Raw genomic sequence first — 9,284 nt, 5'->3', positions numbered from 1 at the left:
GCCTTAAGCATATTTTTTTTGAGTTGTTGTTTTTCTTTGCTCTGAGTGGTTGTTGCTCTTCTGTTTTTGGCAGCAGGTATGTCTTCTTCCGGTGATGGTGGCGGGGGAAAGGAGGTCGCGGCGGCGACGACGAAGGGCCTGGTGAGCCACAAGAAGATTCCCAGTGATTTTATGGCCGCGGCCAGGTTGGGCCGGTCGCAAACTAGGCTTCCCGTATCCGCGCCATATTGCTCCTCTGGTCGATCGGTCGGAGAAAAGGGTACGGCCATGTCTCCTCACCGAGAGTTGGAGCCTTCCGCCAAGAGGGTTGCCTCTTCTAGCGCTAAGCAGGGGAAAGCCGGTCGTGCGGCGCCTCCACCTGCATTTACAGAGGACGTGCCAATTCGTCTGGAAGGGGCGGTTATGACCAAGCTGCTTTTGGAGCGGATGGAGCTTTCTCCGCAGTGCTCTCGGACGCAGGGAGAACTGTTTAAACCCGACTGGAGGATTGATGTTGAGGATAGCGTCCTTGGGAATCCCCGGGTCGCGGTGGAGCTAGGTGTGACGACCGCTCTTCCCGGCGATGAGGCTGAGTTAGAAGGCTTCGACCGCAGGGCCCTAGGGGCTCAATATTTTCAGTCGACGTCCCGCGTAAGTACCGGGTGGTCGGTTTCCCTGCTTGTGTTTTTTCCCTTTTTATTGCCTTTGGGACCTCAAGTGGAAATTTTCTAACGGTTTGTTTTTTGTAGGCTCAGAGTTACGCCAGGACGATTGTGCAATACCTGGTCGAGGATGAGTCTGAGATAGGTGCTTTTGAGGAGCAAGTCCGAAAGCTGAGCGAGGACTTGGAGAAGGCCCGGGCGGAAAAAGTGGCGCTTGATGATACTGTTGCGCAACTTCGGGTAGACCTCCGAACAACCGTGGATGGGAGAAGCCATGCGGAGGATAGATTGGCGGTGGCTCGACGGACGCATGCCGAGGAGCTGGCGAAGGCGCGGGAGGAATGGCGCGACTCCGAGGAGTTTCTCAAGGTCGCCGCTTTGTTCAGCGTGGATATTGAGATAGATGCTTTCCCTGAATGCCGGCGGCGCGTTCGCCAGGTTGACCCTACCTTCCCTCTTGAGAAGTTGGTGCACGAGGCCGAGGAAGGCGTTCCGGAGGATCTTTTGCAAGCGCCGGCGGATACACCGACACCAGTCGGGGAACCGGTGGTTGCCTTGGAAGCTCCCGTAGTTACTGAGCCCTCTGCGGGGGCCCAGTGAGGCTCGGACGCCTTGGGGATTTGCCCCTTTTTCATAGTTCTGTTAACATGCTTGGTCTGTAATAACTTTCAAATTCTCTTTCTTTTCTCGTTGTCCCTTTTTTTATACACAATGTGCTCTAAGCCACTTGAGCCTTTTGGTGTTGAATTTCGATTTGATCGGTGAGAATATTTCTAGTGCACACCGTGGGGCATCTTGTTTGTGGAAGGACTATCTTCCCCTCGAGTGATCAGTTCGGGGTTAATGGGTCCCGCCTGCCCTTTAAAGGGAGGTCTTTTTTTCATGGGGAGCGTTTTAGGGTATTTTTGGGGGGATCGGCCCCGATGCTACCTCTGTCCCACTCCCTGTCTTTTTCCGGCCCTTCATTTGTCATAGGCCGGAAAGTGGAGATGCACACGGCTTAGGTAGAAACGTTATTCCATTGATTTGTAAAGGGAGAACATGGCTTTGTTTCTAGAAATCACAAAAAGGAAACAAACAAAACATCCGTCATATCTAAAAAGAAAAAATACGGACCTTACCCTAACTTTTTACTGGTAAAATTCTCGGAGGTTATCCATGCTCCAACTTCGAGGGACTTGGGTCCCGTCGAGGTGCTCTAGCTGGTAGGCCCCGGGGCGGAGTGCTCAAACGACCCTGTAGGGTCCTTCCCATTTCGGTGCGAGTTTCCCGGTGTTGCGGGGGTCGGATACCTCCGCTCGTCATATTACCAGGTCTCCGGGCTTCACTGTGTGCTTTTTTACTCGGGCGTTGTAGTATCGTGCCACCCTTTGCTGGTAGGAGGCGGTTCGGAGGAGGGCTTGCTCTCTTTTCTCGAGCACGAGATCGAGAGTGTTCTGGAGGAGCTCGGAATTTCCTTGTTCGTCATAGTTCTCTGTGCGGAAGCTGGAGAGGCCGATTTCCAATGGAATGACTGCTTCGGCCCCGAAAGTTAAACTAAAAGGGGACTCCCCGGTCGCGGTCGCGGCGTCGTTCGGTAGGCCCAGAGGACTCTAGGGAGTGCCTCTACCCAGTTTTTTCCAGCTTCCCCCAGTCGCTTCTTGAGGCTCTGGAGCAAGATCCTGTTAGTTACCTCCACCTGCCCGTTGGGCTACGGGTGCGCTACGGAGGCAAAACGGTGTTTGATGCTTAGGTTATCGCAGAATTTGCCGAATTCAGCACTTGCGAACTGGGGTCTGTTGTCTGTGACAAGTATACTTGGAATGCCAAAGCGGCAGACCACATCATGATAAAAAAAACTTCTCCGTCGCTTTTGAATTGGGCTTTGCCACGACTTTAACTTCGACCCACTTGGTGAAGTAGTCGATGGCGACGTACAACATTGTGTGCCCCCCGGGGGCTTTTGGGAATGGCCCGAGCAGGTCCATGCCCCACATGGCGAAAGGCAGGGGCCCTGCCATCGCGGTGTATGGTGTAGCCGGTTGACGGGGGGTAGTTGCGTACCTCTGGCACAGGTTGCATTTCTTGACGAACTCCTTGGCGTCCCTGAGGATCGTAGGCCAAAAGTAGTCGTGCCTTACGATTTTCTGAGCAAGGATCCTGCCGCCTCCGTGGTCTCCGCAGATTCCTTCGTGTACCTCTCGTAGTGCGTATTCCGATTCGGAGGGTACCAGGCACCGGAGGTACGGCCATGTGTATGACCGTTTGTACAGCCTGGGTCCGTGGACCACGTAGTGGGCGGCTTTTGCGGTTAGGCGTCGGGCTTCCATTTTGTCTTCGGGCAGTTCCCGTCTTTCAGGTATCGCATGATGGGATCCATCCAGTTTGGCCCTGGTGGAATTTCCAAGACTTGTACCTCGTCGATGCTGGGGTGGGATAGTATCTCTGTGAGCACGGTGCCGAAGTCATGGGTTTCTTCGACGGCCATTTTTGACAATGCATCCGCTCGATTGTTCATGTCTCGTGGCACCTGGAGGATCTCGACTTCTCCCATTCCCTGCAGCTTTTCTTTTACCTTTTGGAGGTATCTCTTCATTCTGAGGCCCCTGGCCTCGTATGCCCCGTTCACCTGATTGACGACGAGCTGGGAATAGCTGTAGACTCTTAACTTTCCTGCGCCGAGTTCTGTGGCTAGGCTTAAGCCTGCCAACAAGGCCTCGTATTCAGCCTCGTTGTTGGAGGCTTTGAAATCTAGTCGTAGGGCGTATTCTAATGTGAATCCTTCGGGGCCGTGGAGGACCACTCCTGCCCCGTGCCCCTTTTACCTGCCGAGCCATCAACGTGCAGGGTCCAGTTAATTTCGCTACCCTGTTCCGCCGAGTCTGGCCTCATGTCTTCGTGAGCTGTCTGTTCGGTGGGGCCCCTCGCATTTTCCAACATTGCTGGTTCCGTGGCAGGGGCTGTGGACTGCACTATAAAGTCGGCGAGGGCCTGAGATTTAATGGCCGGCCTCGGTCGGACCTGTATGTCGAACTCTCCCAACTCGACGGCCCAGCTTACCATCCTTCCCGAGGTCTTCGGTTTTTGGAGAATTCTCCTGAGGGGTTGATCAGTCAAAAGTATTATGGGGTGGGCCTGGAAGTAAGGGCGGAGTTTCCGGGCGGCGCTGACAATTGCGAGGGCGAATTTTTCTATGTTTAAGTATCGGACCTCCGCACCGTGGAGGGTCTTGCTTACATAGTATACCGGGTGTTCCTTCTTGTTGCTCTGTTTGGCCAATACCGCACTTACCGCCGTAGGGCTGATGGCCAGATACAAAAATAGTTCTTCCCCCGGCTCAGGTTTGGCGAGTACGGGCGGTGTCTAAAGGTACTGCTTCAAGGCGTCGAAAGCTTCTTGGCAGGCCGGGGTCCATTCGAATTCTCATATGTTTTTCAGCTGTTCGAAGAAGGGCTGGCATTTCTCCGCCGACTTGGGCATGAAACGGCCGAGGGCGGTGATTCGTCCTATGAGCCTCTGCACTTCTACCGCTTTTGTCGGGGGCTCCATGTCCAGGATGGCCTGGATTTTTTCGGGGCTAGCCTCGATGCCTCTCTGGCTAACCATGAACCCTAAGAACTTCCCGGAAGTCACCCTGAAGGCGCATTTTGCGGGGTTCAGCTTCATCCGGGCCCGTCGCAGGGTGTCAAAGGTTTCTTGAAGGTCGGAGATGTGTTTGGAGGCTTCCAAGCTTTTTACCAACATGTCGTCAACATACACCTCCACGTTCCTTCTGATCTGCGCCCGGAATAGCTTGTTCACGAGCCGCTGGTAGGTGGCGCCCGCATTTTTTAACCCGAAGGGCATGACAGTGTAACAGTAGACGCCCTGATCGGTTATGAACGCTGTTTTCGGGATGTCTGGTTCGTGCATTTTCACCTGATTGTAACTCGAGAAGGCATCTAGGAAGGTGAGGAGCTCGTGCCCGGATGTGGCGTCGATGAGCTGGTCTATACGCGGGAGGGGGTAGGGGTCCTTCGGGCAAGCCCGGTTTAGATCTGTGAAGTCTATACAGGCCCGCCAGCCTCCACTGGCTTTTTTGACCATGACCACATTTGACAGCCACTCGGGGTACCGGATCTCTCTGATAAATCCGGCTTGTAGCAGTCTCTCCACTTCCTCTTTTTCTGTCGGACGGGTTTGAGGGTTGGATTCATGTTTAACCTGTGAACGGCCAATTCCTTGGGTATCCCGGGCATGTCCTTAGCGGACCATGTGAACACGTCTTTGTTGGCTCTGAGGAAGTCGATTATTTGGTCTCGCAAGGTGCCTTTCAGCAGGGAACTGATCCGGACTTGTCTCTTCGGCTGATCTTGGGCTATGGGGATGGAGTCTAGCTCCTCGGCGGGCCCGCTGCCGGGGGTCTTCACTACCGATTGTGAAGTTTTCGGCCGGGGCGTTGCTTCCTCATAGGCTTGCCCCGTAGCATTGGCGGGCTATCATCTGCTGCCTCCGAACTTCCCCTACTCCGGTTTGAGTGGGGAATTTCATCTTGAGGTAGGGGGTGGAGACTACCGCTCCCAAGTCTCTCAGGGCGGGGCGCCCTATGATGACGCTGTAGGTGAAAGGTATGTCCACGACCATGAAGGTGGTCAAGATGGTCTTTTGGAGAGGGTAGGTCCCAAAGGTTACGGGTAAGTCAATTTTACCATCGACCCTTACCGACGCCCCGGAGAACCCGTAGATGGAATACTCCGCGGGTCCTAGCCTCTCTTTGCACAGTTTCATCTCTTCGAAGGTTCCGAGGTGTAACACATTGACGGAGCTTCCCCTGTCGACCAGAATTTTTCCTATGTCGAAGTTGGCGATGACTAGCCGGGCGACCAGTGCATCGTCGTGCGGGACTTGTAGTCCGTCGAGGTCTTCGTGGGAGAAAGTGATGACCTGATCTTCATGGGGCGGATCCGTCCGGGCCTTTTTGGAAGGCATTTCCATGGAAAACACCCGCTCTGCATACGCTCGCTTACCAGCTGTTGTTGGTCCTCCCGCCGCGGGCCCGCCCGTGATGATATTGATTTTTCCGATGATGGTGGGCAGCTGTTCGCGGGCCTGCGGCTTTTCAAGGGGCTCTTCTTTCTTGGGGAGCTGATGGCGGCGTGTGTCGTGTCTGCTGCGGGATCGGTGTCTGCTTCGGGAGTGATGCCGGCTCGGGGATCGGTGTCGGCTTGTGGATCGGCGGCTGCTGCTGGACCGACACCAGCCTCTAGGTTCGTCGGGTGGGCGATAGGCCTCGCGTGAGTTTTTGCCAGGGCTCCTAAGGTATTGATTTAGGTGCCCTTCCTCGGCCAGCTTTTCTAGCTGGAGGCGGAGGTGGAAACAATGGTCAGTTTCGTGGCAGTGGTCTCCGTGGAATTCGCAGAACTTTTTGGCGGACCGCTTCTTCGGGTCCGTGGCCATTCTCTTGGGGGGGGGGGTCAGGAGACCCTGACCTCTGATAGCTAGTAGGACGTGGGAGAGGGGAACCTTCAGTGGGGTGCTTCCCAGTCTTTCGAAGACGGGGACGGGGTTCCGGCTCGCCTGTTTTTCCTCGGCCCGTGGCCTCATGACCCTTCGGTCGTCGTTGCCTTTTCTTTCGTCGGGGCCGGCCTGGCTCTGCTCTCGAGCGCAGGCTTCTTCTGCTCGTACGAACTTGTCAGCCTTGGATCCAAGTTCTTGCAAGTCCCGTGGTGGCTCGAGGGTGAGATGCAGCTTGAGATTCGGGTCGGTAGTGGCATGCTTCAGTGTTGCGACCGCTATTTGGACGTCCATGTTAGAAAGCTGGGCCAATTCGGCGTTGAATTTTAACATGAAGTCTCTTAGGGTCTCGTTTCTTCCTTGTCGGAGGGCTAAGAGGGCGTCCGCTGGATCGTGGCGGAGGCGATTGTTGGCGAACCTTGCGCTGAACTTCCTTCCGAATTCGTGGAAAGATGCGATGGAGTCGGGCTCCAATCTCATGTACTAGTCATTAGCGGTCTTTCTCAACAGGGAGGCAAAGGGTCTGCACATAAATCCGTCCGACGTGCCCCGGAGCGTCATTATCCTTTTGAAAGTTTGGAGGAACTCGAGGGGGTTTATGCTTCCGTCGTACAGACCGAAATGGGAGAGGTCTATTCCTGCTTCCACTGGGGTCTTTAAGACCTTAGAGGTGAACGGGGATGCCGTTTCCCTCTCCCATTCGTCGAGGATGCCGTGGGTGTAAGGCTTTTTCATTTCCAGTTTTACTTCTCGGATTTGCCTTTGCAGGTCGGCTATCGGGGGTTGCGCTAAGGTTGCCACCTCCTCCGTCCGAGCTGGGGGCGGTTCCTGGAAAAGAGCAGTTCGGGCGGGGGGAGCGTGGCTTAGCGTAGCTTGCTTTCCGTCGTCTCGCTGGTGTCCCCTAGCTGCGGGGGGGGCAAAGGGCTATTCACCGATGGGGACGGCGTTCGGCGAGTCGGTGCTCGCCTTCGCCGGGGATGACGCTCCTCTGGCTGTTCCTCGTCACCTTCGTCATAGGCTTCCGTCTGGTCACGCGTTGTCAGAGGCCTCCCCGGGGTCTGAGGTTCCGGCGGAGGCAAGCATTGGAGTAGCTCTTGGCGGAGCACGTTGAACATTTCCATGGTGGGGACCATCTACGGTGTCCTGGAGGAGGGCTGGTGTCGGCCCGAGAGCGGTGAGTTAGGCTCCCGGGAGCTTGAGATGCGGGTTTGCGCGTGTTGAGCCTGGCTCCTGGTCATTACCCCTATTTCTTACTGTTGGGTGTGGTTTCTCATCGCCATAAGGCGTTCAGAACTCGACGAGTCCCACGGATGGCGCCAATATGATGGCGTCTGAATCCGGGTCTGCAATCGCGCGGTTGGTAGAGGGCCTCCGCGGGGTCTGCAATCACAAACAAAGGGGTCAGGGGGTTCGGGGTGGGTCCCGGACGACCACTTCGACACCCAAGTCAGATCCTTCGACCAATCAATATAAAGGACAGTGAGGAAAGGAGGGGGTTCGACCAAGTTTACCAGGACCGAGGTGCGGGTTCTTTTCTGGGTGTGCGGATGAGTGAGTCGGAGGGGACTAACAGGGAGAGTGGGATTAGGTTCCTAGTCTTCTCTGTTGTTGCCTCGCCTCTTTTTCCGGTGGTTATGCGGGAGCTGAGAAAAAAGATGTCTTTCAAAAACGTGGATCCCTCTCTTCTTCCCTTCCCTCCCTTTTAAAGGGAGGCGCGCGGACCTTTTCATCATTATGGAGAGAAAACCTTCATTTGCAGGATTGGGCTGTTCTCCTGCTCCGCCGGCGCGCGTGGCTTTGCCGGATAATTCCTTCCATAACTTGTGATGATGAGGTATGGACGGCGAGAGAGCGACACGTGTCGTGATCATATGGTCTTGCCGTTTCCCAACGCCTTTCTTCATGATGGTTAGGCTTCATTGGTGCATGGACGACACGTGGCGAGATCTGAGAGTAGCGCCGTATTTGTGTCCCATCACCCGTGAGTTTCCATTTCAAATAGTATGCCAATCAACCACTTAAACACTTTAGTCATATACCCAAATCCAAACAAATCCTGGGAAATAAAGGTCTACATATTTGGATAAAAAAAGTACAGAAAACAAAAATGAATAATGCTAAGAACTAAAGATCACCATTCTCAGTTTTTCTTCAATCTGGCAAAAACAAAAAGGGGTTAATAGGCCCTTTTCATTTCTTGGAAAAAAATTTCCTTCCGTTCAAATAGGGCACAACTTAAATTCTTAGGCGGCAAACTTAAATTGTTAGGAAGGTGGGGGAAATCAAACTTTTGGAGGTGGAAAAATTATTCTTAGAAAAACTCTTTCCGAAAAAGGCGAATGACATTTTGGAATCCTACAGGCGTAGTGTGTGTGTATATAACGAATATAATCCGAGCTTTAAAGCTCGGCTCAGCTTTATGAACCGAGCCTAAAAAGTTCACGAGCTTGTCCAAGCCAAACTATACAAAGCTCGTTTATTTGACGCGCTTAGTTTTTGGGCTATGGTTCAGCTCGTTTAGTAAACGAACGAGCTGAGCTTTTAATGAGCCGAACCCAAACATGCATGTTCGTGATCCGGCTCGGTTAATTTGCAGCCCTAATTGTGACAATGAAATCCCTATCCCAAATAGGGATGGGAAAAACCTATCCTTCTTTTTTGCGTGATTTTTTGAATTACCTGAACCATCCATTTTACACCAAATATATTGGAGGGTTAAGATCATCTTGTGAAGAAGATTTTTGGGATAGTGTCTAATCCACACAGTTGAATGTCTTAGATCATACAAATAGGTGGTGGGTCTTACTGTACTTTTCTTTCGCATGTATTTCCAAGAAAATGCATGTTAAAATCTTACATAAGGTTTTAGGCGGTGATAAATTCACCGACTTCTATGATGAATTCACCTTGTATTTTTCAAAATGGATGGTACAGCCCACACCATAGGATGATCCAAACCGTCCATTTGATGGGCCACAACGTAAATAGGTTGTGCCCCAAAAATCATTTCCATAGGATGATCCCAACCATCCTATCTATAGCAGTTTCCATAATGTGAGTCCCTCTTTGGATTGGAGGGTTAGAATCATCCTATTGTAATGAATTTTGGGGCACAACCTACTTGTTGTAGCCCATCAAATGGACGGTTTGGATCATCCTATGGTGTGGGCT

The 9,284-nt window shown here is 53.0% G+C and overlaps 1 protein-coding gene across 1 annotated transcript; it reads right to left on the bottom strand.

Annotated features, from left to right (window-relative positions):
* Window positions 1-5,066: 5,066 nt before the first annotated feature.
* On the bottom strand, window positions 5,067-6,056 carry LOC143879045 (uncharacterized). Its single transcript, XM_077381246.1, has one exon. It carries the CDS (start codon window positions 6,054-6,056, stop codon window positions 5,067-5,069), a length of 990 nt encoding a protein of 329 aa, XP_077237361.1.
* Window positions 6,057-9,284: the final 3,228 nt, after the last annotated feature.

This window comes from Tasmannia lanceolata, unplaced genomic scaffold, assembly GCF_043159265.1.
Source record: "Tasmannia lanceolata isolate RefF3 unplaced genomic scaffold, GAP_Taslan_0.1 ptg000006l, whole genome shotgun sequence".
Lineage (NCBI taxonomy): Eukaryota > Viridiplantae > Streptophyta > Magnoliopsida > Canellales > Winteraceae > Tasmannia > Tasmannia lanceolata.
The sequence above is the reverse complement of the archived record's forward strand: the minus strand, read 5'-3'. Positions and strand labels throughout refer to the sequence as shown.

What these genes read in the sequence shown, in the direction of transcription:
- LOC143879045 (XM_077381246.1), bottom strand. Translation starts at nt 6,056, where the DNA reads ATGGCCACGGACCCGAAGAAGCGGTCCGCCAAAAAGTTCTGCGAATTC.